Source organism: Sceloporus undulatus, chromosome 5, assembly GCF_019175285.1.
Source record: "Sceloporus undulatus isolate JIND9_A2432 ecotype Alabama chromosome 5, SceUnd_v1.1, whole genome shotgun sequence".
In the NCBI taxonomy this organism is placed as follows: Eukaryota; Metazoa; Chordata; class Lepidosauria; order Squamata; family Phrynosomatidae; genus Sceloporus; species Sceloporus undulatus.
This window is the reverse complement of record NC_056526.1, coordinates 12686001-12709326: the sequence shown is the minus strand read 5'-3', so window position 1 is coordinate 12709326 and position 23326 is coordinate 12686001. Positions and strand designations below refer to the sequence as shown.

General features: G+C 39.9%; 1 protein-coding gene across 6 annotated transcripts in view; it reads left to right on the top strand.

Moving 5' to 3' along the window:
* SOX5 (SRY-box transcription factor 5) overlaps nt 1-23326 on the top strand; it is a 537054-nt gene that overhangs the window by 137273 nt on the left and 376455 nt on the right. For 5 of the 6 annotated variants that reach the window (XM_042470201.1, XM_042470199.1, XM_042470202.1 and 2 more), the window contains one exon: nt 22650-22881. In XM_042470201.1, coding sequence (XP_042326135.1) covers nt 22651-22881 — 231 coding nt within the window. In that variant the 5' untranslated portion in view covers nt 22650. The remainder of the gene's footprint in view (nt 1-22649; nt 22882-23326) is intronic. The other variant, XM_042470204.1, reaches the window with a different exon arrangement.

Sequence of the window (23326 nt, the reverse complement as noted above, 5' to 3'; positions counted from 1 at the left end):
GCGTCGCGTTTGCGACGTAGCGAGGCGCCAGGGGCGCGCTCGCTACGTCAGCAGCGGCGCGACGCGTCTGGACGCTGTGCGTCCGATACGTAAAGATGGCAGCGCCCATGTAGAAGGGGCGCCGCCATCTTGTACGGACGGAGTCCGTACTAGGCCATGGGGCGTCTAAAAGAGATGCCCCTTTTTTAAAATGGGACGTCCGGAGGACGTCCCAAATGGCAATGTAGAAAGCCCCACTGTCTCCTTGTTGCTGACTCTGAACCTTGGAGGTTCTATAGAGCCATCATGGCTAGAAGCCATTGATGTTGATAACCATAGCCAACTAAACTAGCACCTACTACCACCTCTCATGGAAGCAAATCCTGTAGATTAATAGGTAATGCATGAAGCGGTACTTTGACTTGGGTTTGTTATCAGTCAGTTTCATAGGATGTTAACAAATTCCACACTGTGTGAGATGGGGATTCTACCTTCTCTGGATCATGCATAATTTGATAAGTCCATGCTTAGATCCATGTTATAAGGAAGCTGTATGTATAAACTATTTGAGTGAGTAGTTTTGTATCACAGGCAGCCCTGGCAAACAATCAGAAGACCAGCTTCTTACATCAAAGACCAGGGCTAGATTATCTCAGGATTTATTCCTATGTTCAATTTAGATGACAGCCATTCTATTATGGATGACAGCCAACCTATGATAGGGATTTTGTCTCTCAGCTTCAGTCCTATTTTATGAATAATTGCCTGAGGTGGCAAGCGGCAGTGATCTGTGATTGTTCATGAAATGTCATGATGGAGAGCAGCAGTTTCACACATCCGGTTTATGAGGATAACCACACTTGACATGGAAAAAAAAAGAATGTGGGGATGAGTTCCCGCTGTTGTTATTACTGGTGTTCTTCTGAACAAATATAGTGTGTCTATAGTACACACCATACTACACTACAGTTTGAGGCCAATTTAACCACCATGGCTCCATCCTATGAGATCCTGGAATTTGTAGTTTGGTAAAGTTCCTTAGAATTCTCTGGTAGAGAGCTTTAATACCATAGTTCACAAGACTTCAATAGAGCTGTTTTAGCAGAGAATTGAAAACACTTCTCAAACAATAAATCCCAGAAGTTCATAAGATGGAACCGTGATGGTATCAAACTGCTACAACTGTACAGTGAATACATTCATAAAATTCTGTAATTCTGATTGTACAAATAATGCATTTTCAGGGGGGAAATGGAGCATGTAGACGAATTCCATTATTGTGGTACTTGAGTATCAAATCCTATCCCACTCTAGAAAATGTGGCTGATATTATCTAACTTGGACTGCTTCAGGTGTTTTTGATGAAAGAAAACCTTGCATTTGCTATGGATATTGTTTTAGGCAAAGGTTGGATGGCAGGTTTGACAGTTCATAGAATGTTGCAGAGTATGCCAGAACTGGCAAGGAGGTTGTGATGTTTGATTTATAAATTGCAGGATTGATAGTAGAGATTGATACAGTCGGCCCTTCTTATACACGGATTTTTTATACACGGATTTAAGCATACACGGTTTGAAAATGTTACAAAAAAGTATAAATTTATCTCGATTTTCCATTTTTTATAAGGGACACCATTTTGCTATGTCATTATATGCAATGGTGGGACTTGAGCATAGTACACGGATTTTGTTATACACGGGAGAACTTGGAACCAAACCCCAGCGTATAACAAGGGTCCACTGTACTAAGTGCAGAATGTGTTCATTCTGGACTCCCCTTTATTTTGCCAAAGTCACCTCTGTTATAGTTAGCAACACTGCTGCTGGAGATAATAGAAAAAAAGAGGCTTAGTGGAAATTATCTGCATTGAAGACTGCCCTGCCATGTGTATGTTTGGCTTTTGGTGACAGATGGGTGTCTAAAAAAAAGTATAACACCTCCTTATGATGTCCTTTAGATATATGCTCCTATATTTGTTAGGCCACATGCCATTTAAAATATAATTGCAGTGTTTTCTTACAATTACTAGCAGGTCAGATAGAAATGTTAAATGACAAAGTACCTTTCAGTTCAATCGTATTTTACATATATACACACACACTCACAATCACATGTTGATGAGAAAGGCTGAGTGACAATTTTACTGGGACACATCAGAAACTTATGGATGATGATTTGCTCAAAGGCAACTTGTAAATTCTGAGCCTAAGAACAATGGAAATCTTTGAGGTTTTACCTATTCTAACCCCTGGATTAAACCAGTGATATTTTAAGACTTCTCAGTGTCTTGTAATAGCAGACTCAAGAGGTGAATGCCATGGCAACCCCCACTTTTAGCAACTATATTGTTGACTCCCTCCCTGCCAAAAAAAAAAAAAAATGGAACAGAAATGTAATGAGCATCCTCCCCCAATAATCCCATGCTCACTAGCAATGGAACAGTGGTTGGTTGACAGAGTGACTAAAAAACTGATGGGGTAGGGAGGTGATGACCTTTTGGATAATTGCTATAAAATTTTGGTGCAGTTCCTACTTCTCTGTTCTCACACTCAAGTACTGCACCATCAATTCTCTAGAAGTAATTAGTTCTTTTAGCCCTGCTTCTTCCACAGCCTGCTTATTTTCAGTCCTACTTTGTGGAAGGTAGCCCTCTGTTTGAAGGGCTGTCTGGTCCCAGCGAACTATCCAAAAAGAGGGCATGAAGCAGTCATGAGGTTTCCCATCCTGCGTTAGCATTCTGAAAGCAGATGGAGCAGACATAGAGTCACTAGGTGACCTTTCTTCTCTCCTATGATTGATATGTATTGTATTTATGGGCAAATCATAGTGATCCTTTCTAAATGTTGCATAGTCGTTTAAGGCAGTGCTTCATAAGCTGTCTGATGCAGTAGACCAGCATTTCTTTCATCCCAAGTGTGTCCGAGACTGGTACCATATTTGTGCCCATTGACTTCTAGTGCCCTGGAAACTCTCCAGAAACTGGCAGCTGATGCCTCATTGATTGACCCTGGCCCATGGGCCACCAGTTTGAGTAGCACTGTTTGATGCCTAAATACCCCAGAGGTACCAAATTCCCTCTAATTGTGGAAACTAAGCATGGTCAGCCACGTTAGTACTTGGATGAAGGTTCACCAATGAAAACCAGGTGCTATAGGTTATATGTCAGAAGAGAAAACTGGCAAAACCACCTCTGTGTAGTCCTTGCCTAAGAAAACCCTATGAAAACTATGGCCATAAGTCAATAGAAAACTTAAAGGCACATACACAATTTTTATTCCTGTTAATTGCCAGGCAACTGTTGTTTGTGCTCATTTCAACACAACTCTGAACTGGTGTTGTGTTGAAGTGAGTAGAGATTCTTCAGAGTTAGCGTCCTGTCTTGGGTAAAGCCCTGGAAGTCAAGATTTATGAGTTCATTGTGTGCTATAGATCATTGTGTGGATGTGAACCACTTTGACAAGTCAAGCTCTTGATGGCAAAGTTCATTTCAGGAATGAAGGAGTACTCCAGTCACAACCATGACTGAAAAAGTGTTTTCTGGTTGCAAAGATTTCCTGTGTGGTGCTGGCTGGATATTAGAAAGGTATGGAACTCTATCCTCAGTCTTTGGCTCCAACTATCCTTCTTGTTGCTATCTATTATTGATATCTAAGGCTCTGATTTCTCTATGACTGTTTCATCTCACCACTTCAGTGGCATCATTTCCTGAATGAGTAGTAGGAGGATGTCTAAGAAATCCTGGAGCTGTTCCTCAGGAAGGGAGAAACATAGCAAGCTCTTTATCCCAATTCAGATCCTTGGCTCATCTAGTTCAGTATTTCCTATATTGATTGACAGTGGCTGTCCAGGATTTCAGAAAGGGCTCTTTTCCAGCTATGTGGAGATGAGAGGTTACACAACTATGTGCCCAGCTCGGCATGTTATGTCTCATTTTGGCAAGCAATTATTCATTTCCCACAGCCAAGAGGGCTGTTAGTCTCTTTCCTGCATTGTCTACCAAAGCTGTGTATCATCAGAAATGAGGAAAGATTAAATTGTAAAAACAGAATTTATTTGCACAAAAAGTTCATATGCTGGTTTGTATGTATAGATGTTTTTTAACTGATGTAATTTAAATAAATATTTCATCATAATGAGGATGGTTGTGGTTGATCATTGTTCAGGTGCTACCTTTTGATGGTCCCTACCTGTTCTGTCTTCTTGTGGTTGTTTATCTTTAAACTGGGCTTGGAGTAGGCTTCAGGGAAAGGCATCTTTCAAACAGAGGAATGTCCCTATAAAATAGGACACTAGCTGCAATCCTAACTGATATTTTTGGTAAAGTCCCATCTGTCTTCAGTGTGCAACTAGTGTAGGAGGCAGCTCAATGGGATGGAGGAGGACTTGTTGAAAATTCTCAATGCAGGTCTCAAAGCCACAATTAAAAACAACAACACACATACCCACTTAGTTGTATGCTGCCAGTCAAATCTCCATTTTCATTTGTACTTAGGACTCACTAAAGCTATTGTTTCAGACTTATAGTCCAAAAAAGCTACATTTCCAAGTTCTGATGTGAAGTCGAAGGCTTTCAGGGCTAGCATCCATAGTTTTTTGTGGGTTTTTCGGGCTATGTGGCTATGTTCTAGAAGAGTTTATTCTTGACGTTTTGCCAGCATCTGTGGCTGGCATCTTCGGAGATTGCTGACCTGGAAGAGAGTGGGTATATACATACTGTGTGATCCTGGGTGATTCTAAGTTTTGATATATGATCTGTTGACCCCTGCCCCAAAAGTATAGATAGAGCATATGCATTGGCTATATATGTGTATGCTCTGTTTCATATGGTTCATTATGGTGTGTTACAGACTGCCCTTTTGGGGCGGCCTGTAGGCGCTCCTTTCCCCGCCGGATCGGGGCCTCAGCTGCCACAGTGGCAGCTTCTGAGGCCCTGATCCGCCGCTTTCCAGGCCGCGGGGGAAGCTGCAAAAGGCCGCTTCCCCGTGGCCTGGAAAGGGGTGTCCTTGGGGCTTCATGCCCCAAGGACACCCGACAGCGGCGGGGATGCGGAGAAAGGGGCCGTGTAGAGGCTGCGCCAGCGATGCAAATCGTGGAAGGAGCTCCGAAACGGAGCTCCTTCTGGGGCCGTGGAAAGGGTGCCCCAGGAGCCCTCGTGTGGTCCCACCACGTCACTTCTGCGCCGCCCCGTTTGGAGGTGGCTCGGTCATGACGTAGTCATGGCGGCCCCCGTGACGTAGTCATGGCGCCGCCATTTTGTATGTCCTAGGAACCTATTAGAGTTAGATGCGTGCGTAAGGCACGCACTTTCCCTAACCCTAGTACGTCCCCAGGACGTACTTTACACCCGTCTGTAACGGGCCTATATGTGCTAATGGAGGAAGTTGTGTGTGAGCCTTAAAATTCACCCCAAAGTCCCATCACATGTAGAATTTAGGTGCTGGGGATATGTGTGAACTGGGCCAGAGATTGCTATCAGGGATCCATATGGGCGAATGGAGCAAGACATAAATTGACATGTGTGTGTTTGTGTGTGTGTGTACAGAAGTGAACATATTATTATGGCAGTTTCAAGTTACGATTTGCGTGCCACTTCTTACCAATGCAGGTAGAACTTGTATATTGAATCTAAACACATAGCTTGTCAATGGAAACCATTTGTACCATCAGCAGCAAGTTTTTCTAGGAATCAAGTGTCTATCCACATTTGAATCAGGCATTGATGACTGCAAAAATGTTTTCCCAGTGAGAGAAACACTGGTGGTCTGATTTGACCCTGACACTCATTGTTTGTCTCCTGTCTGCTGAATTTAAAAAAGAAAAGTGTTTTTGGATTTCAAACGGTGTACAATGTGATACTGTGAAAGGTGCCAAGTGGTTATTTTAAGGCAGTTTATGGATCTCTGTATAAAATTGCCAGTGTTAAGAAACAGAGGGTGGGGGGTACAGCTGCTTTTTAGATCACAAAGGCCTCTCAGTGGGGGAATACTAAAGGGGTGGGGAGAGGAGAAGCAAGCGAGTGAGTGAAAAAAAAGAGGGGGGAAGTTTCCAGTCTGTGGTAGAAGAGTTAAAATAAACAAACAGCAATGGGCGATTATTTCTCTCCATCAAGGCTCCTTTATCCTAGTATGCTCAGTCAGTGGTCAACATGTTAGACGCCCCTCCCTGGTTTATCCATTCCTCCTTTGACAGCCTTGGTTTATACAGCTGGGTCTTTGTGGAGCTTTATGGGAATTGCTGTAGAACAACAGGCGTGAAGGTAGACAAAGTACCTATGCAGTGAGGGCTGGCAGACTTTCGGCATGTTTTCCTGGAGTGAGGAATAGATGTGGTCACCACAAACAGGCTTATGCCTTCCTCTGCACCGTATGACTTAAAAGTGCCAGAGTTTTTCTTACAATGTGTACTGCTCCATTTTTGTACAAGAGGGACAGAATTCCACTGAATTGAGGTAAGTGGCAAAGAGGGTATTTAAATAGCAATTCTATGATTCTAAGTGGGTTTCTCAGGATCTTCTGGTTTACTTGCAACCTTCTTTGACTGATTGTCTACATCCCACCTTTATCTTAGCAAAATGAAGTAAAGCAAATCCAACTGGGACATAAAACATAAAATAGATTAAAGATGCAATTAAAAGCACATCAGTAAAATTAAAAACAGCAGAACTATAAGGACTCCACCTGTCCAGTTCTCTAGCAGGGATCACTCACCAAATTGACCAAAGCCATAATAAGGCCTGAAATCTTGTCCCATAACCAGCCCTGAAATCATATTGAAGTTGAACTAGATAATTCACCACATCCAGGAACTCCTTGAACTGAGATGCCAATATCTGCTCCAGAATGGGTTGTTGCATCCCCTGTCCCCCATTCGAAAATAACTTGACCAGCCTTAGTACTGTTCTCCTTGATTTGATTATGTTGGGAAGGTGTCATTTGCTGCACCACTTCAGTTGGCAACATGCCTTTGACCAACCTTCTCAAGAGTTCCGACTGCCCCAGAGGTTCAGATGGTACCTCATTTTTTGGAGTCCATTCAACATTGAATATAACACCAAGGTTGCCTCTTCCTCCCTTAACATTTAATGTGCCTGCTGTTGAAAAATAGCTTGAGATACACTCCTTAATGGAGTGTATCTCAAGCTATTGAATGGGAAGGGGTACATTTTTTTATAAAGTGCCAAGAACCAGTAGAATGAGGCCTTGCGGTTTGGTCCCAGGACCCCCCATGGGTCCCCAAATCCATGGATGCTCATGTCCCATTAAATACAATGGCATAGTAAAATGGTGTCTCTTATATAAAATGACAAAATCAAGGTTTGCTTTTGGAAATTTATATATTTTTAAAATATTTTAACACTGTGGATGTTTGAATCCATTGATAAAAAAAATCAGTGGATATGGAAGACTGACTGTACCTTATTTCTGTCCATTGGCTACAGTGGTTTCTTTCATTCCTGAAAAGTCACAAGGGACCATCAGCCAATGGTTTATGCACTGGCAGTAGTCCATGGACCACCATTTTGAATAGCAGAGCATAAATGGACTTCCTAGAAAAACATCCCTACCACACAATGACACATATAAGAGAGAGAGGGAGAGGGAGTGGAGAGAGAGAGAGAGAGAGAGAGAGAGAGTTTGTCTGCTCTGGTCAGAATGAGTTACAGTACAAGGATTTTTTGGATGTGGCACTCCAAATCTCTTCCCTACAGTCCCTTAGGATTCTTCTGCCCAGAAAGGGCATGTGAAGTGAACATGACAAGGATGCTACTTAAAGTTAATTGGTTGGTTTTGTCCATTTAAAAGTCTTCCATCAGTTAAAAGAATTGCCCCTGCTAATTAAGCAGCAGATTTTAAATAAAAATACTAGCAGCTATAAAATGTTAGATGACACCTGAGATCTGGGACAGGACAACTACAGTGGTATCCACTAAGTGTGCATCATCAAAAATGGAAGAGAGTGTATTGCTTCAGATGATTTATTGTAGTTTTAACTTGCCAACAAATTTCCTTGACTGATCTTCTGTACACATCTTACCTGGGATTAACTCCCATTAAAATTGAAGGCACATCAGTGTCATATTTGAGTAGGAATGTCAGTCTTAACTTTTCAATTTTCATGATGAAACACAAATAGCCAACATTTTCTCACCACTGGATGATAAAAACGAATTTGGAATTTTGTTTTGCATTTCAGGATTTTTGGTAAAAAATATTGTGAGGGGTTTTTTTATGCACACACACACACACACACACATATGTTCATCTCTTTCTGAGCAGAAAATAGCACTTGTTCTTTTCACCCTCTTACAGAGATAAAAAATTGACATTTCAGATACCTTTTATGTCGAAACACTTTCTTTTTCTTAAAGGATGAGAAAATGTGCAAATATTCTTTACATCCCTACTTCTGGGTAAACCTGCTTGTGGTAACCTGTAAAATGTATATAATTGCATTATATACTGTAATCCTGAGCATATTTAGTCAGATGTATTCCCTCTGAGCCGAACACAACTTAGTCTTTTGTAAGTGGGTTTCAAATTGCTGCCTTTACTGACAAACAAGGTGATCCTGTGGATCCTGTAAAGGTAGACATACATCTTTTTGAATTGGCTGAAATTTAACTATCAAGTACTTTTACTGTATCTAGGACTGCAGGCTAAGTTTTCTTCAGTCAATTGAGAATGTTAGTTTTCTGTACAAGTATCTATCAAATTGAAACAGAGACAATAGGTAAACGAGACAAAATTAATTTCTTTTTCTAGTGTTTGAATATTGATGTTTATGAGAGCTGATATTTTGCTGTCTGTACATTTAATTCTCCAAAATAGATGCACGTAAATGCATACACAAATGTTGTCCCCCAAGGCATATGTAAAGAAATACACATTACTAAAATATGCACTAAAATATGTCACTCTGCTCTATTTCTCTAAAATAAGCACATCGACACCTTTAAAATGTGCCCAAATTTTAAACAGTGTTGCATAATACAGAATGAGATCTGAGGATGGATTTATGTGTGTTTTTAGATGCTCATGTTGATGATTATTCATATATTAAATGTACACATACACACACACCACATGCTTCATTAGAAATGATTTTTTTCTTAATTTGAATATGGTAAAATTCTGTGTCAGAATTTGTGGTTGAGGCCTGGACTTCAGAACCATTTTGGAATATTGAAGCACCCAGTTTTAAAAAGTTTTATTTCTGCTTTCAAGAAAAGCTTTGCATATTGGGGGGGGTGTAGTGTTCAGAATAATAGCAATAGAAAAGTCCTGCTGTGTGTTTTCTTTCAGGAGGAGAAGAAGAAAAGGGGGTGGATTCCAATCCCAGGAGCTGTTTTGGGGTGAAAGTGAGTGTATTAAGTGTTGGATTCTTGTAGCTGAAAATACGGAGCAGAACAGGAGCTGCCTATTCTAGTTTGTTGGCATCCACTTAAGAAGAAAACTGGATCATTCCACCAAATCAGAGCTTCAGTTTGGAAGGAATTATTGCTGTATTGTTCACAGGAAGTTGAATTATTGTTCCCCTTAATGCTGTTTTTGCTGAGGAGCTAGTTGCATGCATGCAATAAGGATACTGTGGCATGCAAGTAAGTTACTCAAGAGAAGAAGAAGTGAAAGATCTCCTTGTGGGGAAAAAGTTTTTGCTCTAGTTTAGCCACAATTCACGCTCGCTGAAGCTTATGGCTATAAACATTTACAGTTGTTATTGTTTACACGGAGCCTGGTGTGTGCATCCCACAGCATCTAACATTAGTAAGGGAAAAGTGGGTTTTTTATTATTTTTCTTTTAACTTTTATTAGCATTTAAGAATTCATTTCTTTTCTCAAAATGCATTGAAAGTCACAAGGGTTCCCACCCCCACCCCTTTGACTCTTTCCCAGTCACATTGTTCCCATTATTTTTTAGGATGGTTCTGTAAAAGACTGTTGCCCAAAGAAACATCTATTTTTTTAATTTAGAAAAAAAAGATTGTGTGTTGAAATGTAAAATACTTTTTCAGCCAAAACAAATATCGTTTAGTGCTGATAGACATGATCTAAATAAAATGCATCACATTTTACAGGACTGTGCTCTCTGTCTTGGCAACTTAACATCAGCTGTGTCTGCTGTATTTTGAAGCAACTTTTGTGGCAGATAAGTTGCCAGATGTCGCTTATGCCGTGTGAAACATGGCATGAATTTAGGCTATAATGGATGTCATATATTTTCAATCTAACGACCCACAATCATTTTCCCTTCCAATTTGGATTGTGATTCTCCCTTGCATTGGTATATCTAGAAATTGACTGGCCAGTCAGTTTGTGGTCGCTTGGACCTCTGATAGTTGTGATGTTAAGTCGAAGGCTTTCATGGCCGGTATCCATAGCTTTTTGTGGGTTTCTTGGACTATGTGGCCATGTTCTAGAAGAGTTTATTGTCTGATGTTGTCTGAGAAGCTGGCAAGATAGATGAGTAAATTATACATGCCGGATTAAAATAACACAACTCTTAAATTGGATCTTCTTCTCCATGTGTTCAAAAACATATAGTTCTATATAATAATCCTAATATATTTCTTGCCTACAATGTGGGGAACAACAGAAGATTAATATATAACACATAGCATCGGTAAAAACAACACCAGTTAAAAACACATATGTGGGGCATTTTCAGACCTTAAAATTGACACTGGAGGTGTGAATCTATCATCACAATGCTTGCCTAACCCATTCAACGTACATTTTTATAACATGTTTAAAAAACTCATGTGCTGAATGGATGTTGAGTGTTTGGAAGGGTCCTTTTTTGAGTGGAAAATCCTAAATCCAGTCTCTGGAATCTCCAGGTAAAAGAATCAGGTAGCAAGCATTCAAAAGAGTGAATACTTTTCTAGTTGAGAACCTGTAGTAACTGTTTTTTGTCAAAGGCAAAGGCAAAATATTTTGATCTAGAATAAGGCAGTATTCTATATTCAGAGATGTGTGTCCTTCCTGGGTATAAGAGGCCACTTTTTCCCATCCCACCAAGGAAGGAAAGACATATATCATCAGAAAAGGGGACAAAGCAGGACAGAGATAAAATATGGACATGCTAATTTAAATGTGTCAGTGGCCTGTTTAAAAGAAAATGATGATATTTAAATAGAAAGACAGTAAAGATTAATTCCTTGTCTGGAATTCCAAAATCCAAAATATTCCAAAATCAACAACTTTTGGAGCTGAGTACCTGTACTGTGAGGCTGGAAAGAGACACATGGATCTGTGAAATGGGGTAGTGAAAAGGGAATAGCTATTTATAGGTTTAATTCCGATGGTTACTTCCAAGTAGAAAAGACCCATTACATTGATGGGAGTCTTGCTAAATTAAGACTTATGTCCAATTCCAGTGATTCTTGTGTGGATTAGTTGGGATTCTAGTAGGGGTTTGATGATTTAGTTGGGAATAACAATTGGATATTGGTTTTATCTTTTAAATGCATCTTACTGTATTCCATATACTAATTTGCAACAAGTTTGGCTTTTTTTGGGTACCAACCATTTGCCTTATCATTCCTGATCAGGGAGGGGAAATAATGACTACCTTAGCTATAAAATTTTGTATGAAGAGGTCTCTTGTAGTGAACGTATTAGTTGCTAAAGAACAGAATTATTCTTTGGGTTTGCTATAAGCGGGGTAACAGTCTGATAAAAATGGGATCGGGGAACTAACTTAAAGCAGTGTTTTAGCAAATAAATGAGCTTGTAGATTTAATTCAAGTCCAGTCAAGCAGGGGCTGTTTGCATGAGAGATGTGACCGATAGGGCTCAGCTTCCTCGAAATATCAACAATGGAGGAGTCCCGCTGTTTCCAAATTTGTGCTGATGGATGCCCATTGTGTTTGACATGACATCCTTCTGCTGGAATGTTCCCTGGGGCTGCAGCCACAGTTGTACTTCATTGGTCTCCTCTTACTACTAGGTCTTTAAAGTCTGGTAGAAGCTAGATGAGTACAGTAAAGATTTTCTGCACATAGGCTGGAAAGAAATTATGAGCAGGGATACCTTGCTCATTCTCAATAATGGAATGTTTGTCCAGAGCCGCATAGCAGATGCCAGTTTGTACTGGTGGAGATGCCAGAATTCTTGTACATCTCTTCCTGTCCTGAAATGAGGGCTTAATAGCTTGACTTTGAAGCTGTGTGTTGAAAGTTGTTGTGCTTTTTTTTTTTAAGCTGAGAGATAAACATGAAACATGCCAGCTTCTGCAGCATGCTCAAATGTCAAAAGTAACATTTTAAGTACAAAATTCATATTGGCATCTTGAATATGGAACATTAACCACAAAACATGAAATTTGGGAGCTTTGGACTTGTTTGGCAGTTCCTGATTGTTTTGTCAGTCATTAAACATGAAGTCTCATAAACAACCAGCAGTCAAATCCTAAATACCAATTCATCTCATCCGTCAAATGTTGTCACAGTCAAAATACTATTATTGCATCCTCTCAAATACTAATACTATTGCATGTTGGCTAAAAATGTTGTTGTTTGTCAACCATGAAACATGGAATCATTTATGTATTAACTACATTTATACATCTCCTTTCTTTAATTCAGGGTAGTGAACATAGGTTCAGAAAGCCTAGTGGTGTGTCTTAAATACTAAGAGCAATTGTGTGTCAGCTGTCAAATACTTTCAAACATGAATGGTCTAATTATCAAATATTGAAAATTAATATTATTTGATGTCATCTACAAAATACATGATACCTAAGAATATCTAGAGAATATCCAGTGTTAAATTTCATAATATACCCCAGGGCTCTTTGAATAGAAATAAAAAATAAAATTTTCTTTCCTGGGTAGTTTATTTGGCAGTCTTTCTGCAGGAGGAAAAATCCCAGTGCAATTTTTAGGCAAAATTAAGTCTCTGAACTGGCCAAACTGTTAAATTAACTTCTTTTTGACATTTTCCCTGGCTCTGGATAGAGCTGAAGACCTCTGCTCCTCATTCTGGCTGTTGACTCCAAGTCATACATTATCAGCCTTGTTTCATATGTGGCTGCCCATCACCTTGACTTCAGCCACAACATGGGAAGAAAACTCTTTTTTAAAAAAAGGCTCCCAATATCCCACAGCCAGCATGGCAACTCACTATGGTGGCTGGATATTTGGGGAAGTTGTAGTTCCAAAAAAGAAAGTATTTCCAAGTTCTGTTTCAAAGATCATCCCCCTCCCTTCCCACTTCAGGATGCTTTTTCAAGGTTGTGTGTATTGAGCATCTGTCCATGTTCATTCATTTTTTTTCCATTGGTGGGATATGCATCTCATCTTCTTCTAAGCAATCTTTTGGCAACTTCTGCCAATACTCAAAACGATTGCAGCATAATTCACTTTGATTTTCATTTGCTGAGACTTGAGTGTTAAAGAACATTGACTTGAAACTAAATTGCACAGAGGTGTGTTTAAGGTATCTGCTGTTGGGGTTAGTTGGCTGAGAGTATACTGACTAGAAATGTATTCACACCAGTCCACTATTTCCTCCCTCCCTCCCTCCCTCCCTCCCTCTTTCTTTATTTCTTTCTTTCTTCTAATAATGCACATGCATAACAAAGAAGATAATGATTGATACATTCATAGAAACTAATGATTAACAAATTATTGTGTCCCAAAATGACTGACAGCTGAGACACAATTTTTATTTACTTCATCTCATTTTTAAAAAATAGCAAAGAAAAGTTGTGTGGAAAGTCCCCCCCCCCCCATTTTTTTTAAATAAAAGAAAATATAATGAATAAACTGAACAACTGGGGGAAAGCTGTCTGCACTAAGGTAGAGATGAATGGATGATTGTCTGCATCATTCAATTTTACATGAAGGTTGAGGGCAATTCAGTTCTAAGTGTCCACTAGAGCCCAGGCTGTGATCTTCTGGCTCACCACACTGTAATCTTCTATCTGAGTAATCTTATGAATTGTTTGGGTACTGCTTTTGTCTTTAAAGTTCCAGATTTACATCTTCTCCACTGGTCTCTCAGTTCTTCTTCAGTTTATTTGGGCTGGTAAGCATGCTTACAGATACCTACACACATGTCTGTCTCTCTTAATGCAGTCTCTCTGCTCTTAATGCTGCTGCCAGAAGCAACCATTGCTACCCCTGTTCCTCCTCTTCTTACCTTGTGGCTCATCATCACCTCTCTCCCTCCTTGCTGGCTCAAATTCCTTTCATCACTGACTCCTTGCCACATCACTTCTCTGCTAACACTACCTGTTGTTGATGCTCTTCTCCATAAAGCTGGTCAATCCCAAATGCATTGATTTAAAGGCTGAGTGGGAGCTATGTGGCCACTCCCAGTCACCATAGCCAATGTTGAGAGTTGGTGTCCAATAACATCTGGAGGACTACACAATTCCCATTCTTGCTTCCTCCCTCAGAACAAGCCATTGTGGGTGAGGTGCTCTGAAAGATTTCCTATCATTAATAAAAGAAGAAGAGCAACAGTTTGATTTCCCAGCATTCTGCTGTCTGTGGTAGTTCCCTCAGTGCACCCACAGGACACACTGGCCCTTGTCTTAATATCAAGTGATTATTGAATATATATAGCTGGAACCCTCACAGGTTACAAATGCAGAATTTTCAGTTATGTATATAAGTGCTTTGTGTGTCTGAAAGTAAATATGAAAGTCTTATTTTGTTGACCTCAAACTCTTCCTTCTTACAACCTTGGAACTATATGCCCCCTTTCTAATCTTCTCCTACATTCAAGTTGAGTGTGATGACTCTTTTCAATATGTGTGAGTCCTGACTGCTTTCTATCTTCTGTGAGTTTTTCTGCTCATTTGTAAAAAAAAACTTTTTACAAACAAGTTACCATGACTGCATCATAGATAACAGACCAATAGATTTAGAAGGGCTGCAAATGCCACCTATCCAATATCCTTACATGTAAAGAACTAAAGAAGTCCTGAGAGTTGGCCTTCCAACCTCTGTTTAAAGACCCCCAAAGAAAGAGAGTCCACCATTATCTGAAGTTGTCTATTCAACTGGCTGCTACTTGAATTCACTAGAATGTGAATTTCATGAGCTGGTTATTGGTCACATTTCTTGTTGGTCCTAAAAATCTCAACCCTCAGTTTAGTTCAGTTTTATTTCTTAAAACCTTAGGCCATCACAGTATGAAACAGTGGAAATGGGTATTGTATAGAAAGTTGACTAAATGATAAAGTCAATACGAATAAACTGAAAATACTTAAAATTAAGCCACCAATACAACAAGAGGGGGGGAATTATATTTTAATTACTAATTTTTAAAGTTCAGCATACAGATTTCTAATTTTGGTCCTATAGGTAATTAATCATAATCAAAGGTAAACTTGTAAGCAGTGCTAGTAGGACAAGACTACGGGGTAGTTTGGAGTGACATGGTCTAACAGACATCTCCCATGGCACTTGGATAACAGTGATGGTGGCAGCCCAGTCACAGAATACCATGATATGCAGTTAATACAAGTGCTGCATCAGCCAGTCAAGGGTGCCTCTATATGCCATTTGAACTTAAACTCCATTCCTAAATGTGAGAGTGGCTGAACTAATAAGGTGCTACTTTGGGAGGGAGGGTGTATAGTCAATGATGTGATGGAATGCAGGGTATCAATTAATAGCCCTGTAGACCCAGAGGATATTTAAATAAATTGTACCAAGATGGCATCCTAAATCTATCACCATCCAGCTGCATTGGATCACTCTGAGTTCTAAATGTATGAAGGAGGGAGAAAACCTTCTCTCTGACTACATGCTCTCTATATAAGGAAAGTTGTGTGTATAAATGACACCTGGATATTGACTGATCAAAAAGAATGAGCTTCAGCCAGTTGGGATTGAGGACTCAGGAGACATTTTGTACCCTAATCTGAAAGCTGGCTGCTTTGTTATGTCTCAAAAGGCTTGTTAAGGAATTAACTTTGATTTTAGGGGGGGGTAGAGGGGGGAGGGGGGGAGGTATAGTAAGGTGTTTTTTTTAATGGCATACAGTTTAAACCATCTTGTTATATCATGTGGACTTGGAACTGTCAAAAAGGCAAAGCTGGTATTTAAATAAAAATGCTTTCTATTTCTCTTGGGATTTTAAAAAACTTTTTCCCCCTCTGAAGTGTACCAGTTATAATTATCCATAACTATGCAGGCCTGTATTTAATGCTGTTTTATAATTACAGGTCTTAATGCTAGATTATACAAAGTCATTTATAAATAGTCAGAAGAGAAGGACTTTGGGAGTTGCGAACCTGTGGATTGCTGTAAGGTTGTGGCAGCTGATGGGATTTCAGCTGTATATACATATAGATGTGGTGTTAGCTGTGTAATGATTGATGAATCCTTTAATTAATTCCCCAACAAGTTCCGATTTATAGCCCCATATCTTTTTCTCCTGACACATCAGTGTTCATCACTTTTAAAGACATGGATAAAACCATCCCCCCTCCCTCCTGCAAGCTTCTTTGTGGATTTCTTGAAATATTTCTGGAGCATTTTGCTGAATGTAACAAGATTAGAGTTTCATAATTTTATGGTATAAGCAGTTGAGTTGGGATTGAAGTTGACTCTGTGCGAGGTGACAACACTTTTGTGAATATGGGGCATTCCGTTTGGGGTGGAAAAATCACAGTTCATTCAGTGAAGGAACCAAGAATTCAAAGTAGAAAATTATCAAGTAGATTTTTTGTTTTGTTTTGTTTAAGAGGCACAAGGAATTTAAAAAGGGCAGGATGCTCCACTGCACAAGTCTCACTAAAAGGAATGGTTGCTGAAAGAGCATTGTCACACTCCATTCATTTCAACACGTCTTTCTTAAGGACTTCGTAGTAGATTGTATCTGCATCCATCAAGCATACACGGTTAAAAGAAGTTCATTAGGCATGCTTTATGACTAGTTAGGTTCTTGACAGCTTCCCGAATTTTGACAGGAAAACCAGGAGGTCTGGTGGATCAGCCTGTGAAGCTGAAGGGCAGTTTTCATCTTGATGGGTTGCAAAGTATAATGATTATTATATCACTTACATAAAGTTATCTCCAGTAGGTTTCCTCTGCATTTCCAGACAAAAACCAGTGCACTGGTTTTAATATTCATACGTTTGAATCCCAAGTACTCATTCTTTCCCTCATGAGCCTTCTCATGTTTTGGCACCTATATCAAAAGACCCTATGGATGCCCTGCTAATACACTCTAGAAAACTGAGGTTTGGATTCAGAATTAGCCTGAACAGTATAGCAAGGGTGGGATGATTGAAAATGGAGAGTAATGTGCCCCCACATGTCTGTTCTTGCAAGTCCAAGATCCTGACCCAACATAATTTCATGAGTCAAAATGAAAATTGTTACTTCTCAAATGGTCTGGGAGAAAATGGTCCTTCTTTAAAGCAAGGAATAGGACTTTGCTTTCATTTTTATTGCAGGAGTGGAAATCATACAGCTCTCCAGATATTGTTGGGCTGCATTTCCCAGCAGCCCTAAACAGCATAGCCATTAGTGAAAATGCTTGAAGATCCATGACACCTTAAAATTACAACAAAATGCTGTACAAGACCTAATAAAGTGTTGTATTTCTAAATGATGGATTCTTCTTCCCATGAAGAATTAGTGATTTTTTTTTCATGTTGAATTAATGTTATTCCTGCTGCATGGGCCTATGTCTTTGTTATCTACATAAATCATTTGCAGTCACATTGCATCATGGGTTTTGAAGTCTGTGCCAGCAATATCTTGTTTCTGTGAATATTTGGGGAGAGGGAGGCAGTTGTGATGGTTTGGTGTAAAAGAGAAATGGTCTGATTCTGCTAAGCTGCACATGACATATGTGGGATATGCATATGGGAATGGGGATAATTTGGTGAAAGAAATTAAGCCAGAGAGTTAGCACCAGTTTTAATTTCTTTCCTTTTAAAATGATTTCTTGATGATTAATGAAATATAAATAAATTTTGAATATTGAAGTTTGCCCTCACCAATCAAAAATAGCTTCCACCAAAACATTTGTTAATCTGCTGTTTAAGAAAAACTTGCAGCCCAGGTTAAAAAATAAAACTTCAAAAACTGATCAGATTGCAAGAATAAACCTAGTGTGGGAAGCACCTATGCCTCGTTGTGTATCATAGTAGGATCTCCCTCCCCAGTATTGGGAATCTGATGCCAACTTTTGTTTTGTTTCTTGTTTTTTGAGGATTCGAAAATGAGAGAGCTATAACACTGATGTAAATGCTAATCCACTCCACACACAATATTCATCCAATTTTGTTAAGAGGTTTCACATTCAGCCACTGGTCAATGGACTTTCACATACTCAGCCATTTGGATATGCTTGATACAAAGCAGGCACCCAGCCAGTGGAGTTTGTAGGAAGAACAATACTCTTTTCCCGTTCTTCCTTTTTTTCCCTGGAATTCTTTCCTAGAACACCTGCATTGGAAGGATTTTCCTTCAAATCCATCCTCAGAATCCACTTTCTCTTTATAGCTTTGGCAGAGCACTTAGGTTTTTTTGTTTTTAAATTGGTTTGTTGTTGTTGTTAATCCATCCAAATGGAGGCTGAGTTATTGGCTTCCTAACCCTCCCTTTGTCTCCCCTTCTGTCGGAGCTTCCACTGAAATTCTTTGAAGTTCTTTCTCCACAAAACATCAGGTATGTTCATTACTCCAAATTAGCATAGCAGCCAGACCCTCCTCTCATATACTTGCATTTATTTAATTTGTATCTCCCCATTTCCCAACATGGGGCTCTTTCTTCCCTTTACCTTCCAAAGACAAAGCTTGCAATGCAATTAATGAGGGTCAGCCCTACCATTAGGCAAAATGAGTTCTTTAACTCAGGCAGCAGATAGTAGGGAATAAAGACTAGTAGTGAGGTGTTAAAGGATACATCTGTGTGCACCACGCACTCTGTCCTATACAGATATAACCTACCTTATTACTGAAAATATATTCCAGGCTATCCATGTTGGCCAAACAGCAAAATGCAATAAATCCCAAAATCTGCAAAACAGTGGTACCTTTTGAGGCTAATACATTACACAAACCTTTGAAACTACACTGGCTCCTTCATCAGACAAAGGTGTTAAAAATCATACAGGAGAGGAAGAAGAAAAAGGCTATGTTAAAACCATAGGCCTATGTTTTGTCTTAAGATGTTACTTTTCTTGTCAGTTAAGATAGTCTGGAGGGGTATCAATGCAGGCAGAAGCTACTCCTTTCTTTGGTGACATGAGAACTGGGAAACAAAGAGCCATATAAAATTTCAGCTCTGTTAGCAGCAGAAAAAGTAATTTCCCTTATGATCCATACTGTTTCTGTCCTGTGTGGGGCTACCTGCCTCTTTGTTAGGCAGAGAACATTGACTTTCTCAGAGAACATTGACGGCTGTATCTGGAAAACCATTTAGGTGCTTTATAGGCAAAACCTACTAAATATGGTTCCAATGACTAACAATGTTGTTAGTGTAGTGGTGGTCCTATCTCTAGTGCTAAAGTAAACCATGTATGGGGAATTGGGATGGATGGCATCATCTTGTTCATTGCTTCAGGGAGAAAGGTTTGGGGTTGAGCTTTAACTGACATGATAAATCAAATCTTCAAACTATTTTCATGACATCCAAAAGGTCAACAAATTAAATGTGAAATCTCCCTTGATGCAAAGATGATCAAACAAAGTGTCATACTTTGGCCACCTCATGAGAAGGCATGACTCATTGGAAAAGGCTACAATGCTAGGAAAGGTAGAGGAAAGTCGAAAGAGAGGAAGACCACACACTAGATGGATAGACTCAATTAGGGAGGTCATGGGCATGAATTTACAAGACCTATGCAGAGTTGTAGAGGCCAAGGAATATTGGAGGTGTCTCATCCATAGGTTCACCAGGAGCTGGGAGCAACTCAGGAACAGTTAACAACAACAAAGTCAATAGATAGCAGGCCTGTCAGAGTCTAGAAACAGATTAGTAGACTAGAAGTTCCTGTTCCCAACAATTAAGGTTGCTACAGAGTTTATCGCTTGGGCAAATAAGCCGGCTTTCCTCTTCTGGCTTCAATTCTGGATCTGGGATGCCCCTGGATGTTATCATAACTAAATTCCCACTGATCTAGACAGGATGCCGCCATCTGGATGCATCCCAGGTCGAAGCCTTGCTCAGCCCACACTTTTTCGATGTTGGGGAGCTTCTGACTTCAAAAAATGTCTGGCTGAGCAAGGCTTTGACCCAGGATGCATCCGGGTGGTGGCACTGTGGCTAGATTGGTGGTGATTTAGTTATAATAACATCCTGGGGCATCCCGGATCCAGTATTAAAGCTGGAAGAGATAAGACGGCTTATTTGCCCAAGTGAGAAATCCCTACAGTATGATTTTAACTTAACAAGGGATAACATGAGTCTTCAGCATTACTGAAACGTTCAGTTATTTGACTGTTCGTTACTTTGACTGGTGTCTTTGTTGAATACCAGGGGAAGAATATCACATGATTCATGGCTTCGGCTTCTGCCCTGTGCTGGCTGTTGAGGTGATGAGGTGAACAAAGAAGAGTGTGTTCTAAACCACAGGTTATTTAATATTGAAAACTCAAGTCTGAATGATCCATGCCAAAATATTTCTGATTTCTATGTACAGTTATAAAAACTGACGGGAATAAGAAATGTGCTGCAATGGTGCTGAATACCACGGGCCACCAAAATATCAAATAAATGGATCTACGTGCAAATTAAGTCTGAAGTCTCCCTAGAAGTCAAAATGTCTAAACAGAGTCTGTTGTAATTTGGATGTATCATGAGACAATATGACACATTAGAAAAGGTGATAATGCTTGGTAAAACTGAAGGCAGTAGGAAAAGAGGAAGGTCAAATTACAGATGGATTGACTCAATAAAGGAAGCCACAGTGAGTTTCAGGGCTGTGGATCACCATAAGCCAGCCTGACTGTACAACAACAACCAGAACAGTGGCTTGTAGCATGCAGATGTATGTGTATGTTTTTTTTTTAAACATACTATTTGACTTATTTTTGAGAAACATGAGAAAAAAGAATTTGTAATTTGTAGCCAAAACAATGCATAGCTACTTTGGGGCATCATGAAATTACAATAGTAAATAATTACTATAAAAAGCAACTGAATCAGGTTGCTAAACGGTAAGTCAACACTGACATACCGCCTATTGATTCGGTGACCCTACTCTTGTTCAGGACTTGGAATTTAATTTAGGTCTTTCTAGTTTCTGTTTCTACTTTCTCAGTATATAATGATTTAGATAAGAGGAGGAGGATAGCCTCCCGTCAGGTAAGAAGGAATGCACTATGTCTGGAAGGACTGTGAATTACCCTGTTGGTTTTTGGTGCCATGCTCATTGTGATGGACATTCTTCATATCACAGCATCCTCTGTATGGTTGAAGAAGGTACTGGTCTTTATTGAGACAGGTTAAAAAAACACACGCTTTCTTGGAACATTACAGAAAATGTTGTTTTTGTTTTTAACTGCTACAATCCACAGGCTTGTGATACAACGCACTTGTCTACTTCACAGTCCACCACTGTACATCATCACTTTCAGCACCCACAACAGAGTATAAGGTAGCAGCATGTCCTCATCTCTGAGTTTAGGCTTGACCCAGGGCCCTCTTTGTAATGGTACCCAAACTGTGTAACTCCTCTTTTTGAGACACTTCACCGATGAGGATGATATTATTATTTATTAGCCTGGCTGAGCCTGTTTGATTGCGCCTTTAATGCCTAATTAATGTGCATCTACTCTTTGATTGTATACTGTGTTTTCATAGTTCATAGGTTTCTCATTACAAAGCAACAAATTGTAGAAGAGTATTCTAAATAAAATTAGGTAACAATACTCATGTAGACAATGGGCAGTCATCAAGTGGAAGTATGTTCACCCTTTGGGGCATCTTCTGTCCTCCCTCCCTCCTGCAACCCCTTGGTTGACCCTCTAGAACAAATTTGGAAGCAGCTCAGAGTGCCATGGATGGAGGAATCTTCCATCACAGTTCCATCAATGGACAAACATGTCAGACAGGTCTTTTGCTTTATTCTTTTTTTACTTTGTATTGAAATTGGTAGGATTTAAATGCATGCACATAAGAGCACAAAATGGTGGCCAACTAAGTTTTAGCATCACAAAAGTTTGAGTTTCACAACTGATCTTACTCTTTCACATCAATATTAAAAATTTGTTGGCCTTCCCCCGCCCCACACACACACTTCCTAAGATGACTTGGGGAGAGCAAAAGGAGCAAGTCAACATCCATGTAGACAGGATGGATGTTCTGTCTTTTGCAATTTCTTTTAAAGTGCTAAAAAAAGAACCTTCTATTGCCATCCACCCATATGTAAAATAAAATAAAATAAAATGGAATTGCATTTCATTATGTTGTGCTCTTAGGTAATTTCTCCCCCTCGTGAATGTGTTTAAGAAGCCAGCATACAAGAGAGTGCTATATTAGCGTATTATTCTCACAACAAACAAGCACTGTTCTGTTGCTACCTGCTTGGCCATTGTTCCCGATTGTGTATGCTTTGCAGTGGTATTTGGATGGTTTCCTGCTCTCCGCCAGCACAAAAAAGGCATTTCTGTTACAATGGCCCCTAACCACACAATGACGGCATTAAGGATTTATGTGGAGGTTTCATTATTTTCTCCTCTTTTGTTCCTTGTAGGATGTCTTCCAAGCGACCAGCCTCTCCGTATGGGGAAGCAGATGGAGAGGTAGCCATGGTGACAGGCAGACAGAAAGTGGAAGAAGAGGAGAGTGACGGGCTCCAAGCCTTTCACCTTCCTTTGCATGTGAGTTTTCCCAACAAGCCTCATTCTGAGGAATTTCAGCCAGTTTCTCTGCTGACGCAAGAGCCTTGTGGCCATAGGACTCCCACCTCTCAGCAAAACACAATGGTAGGTCTCCTCCAGGCTCTATTGTGCTTTTGGTTTGCCTCTACAATAGCTTGGCATCTGAAGACCTCTCCTTTGTACAGTGTGCAGTTTAGCCATCACATGGGTGGAACACAACACAATAATGGGAAAAGTTTGACCTAACCAGATCAGTTTCCTTCTGGTACTCCTTGCAGCAGAGCCTTCCAGCAGTTAGCGCAACCCAACCTTATCAAGCCTCCAGTTTATCACCAATTCAGTAGCTATGCCTTATTCAATTGTAAAGTAAATGAATAAATCTTCAGACCAGTCAATCTATAAAACAGCATAGAATGAAAATAAACTCCCCTGCTCCTCCACACACACACAGTGCAGACCTTCCACCCAGGTGGCAATCCTATACCTTGGCAAGGGTAGCAAAACAAATATTGTGTGTGAAACAGTAACACAAAGGTATCACCCATCAGCA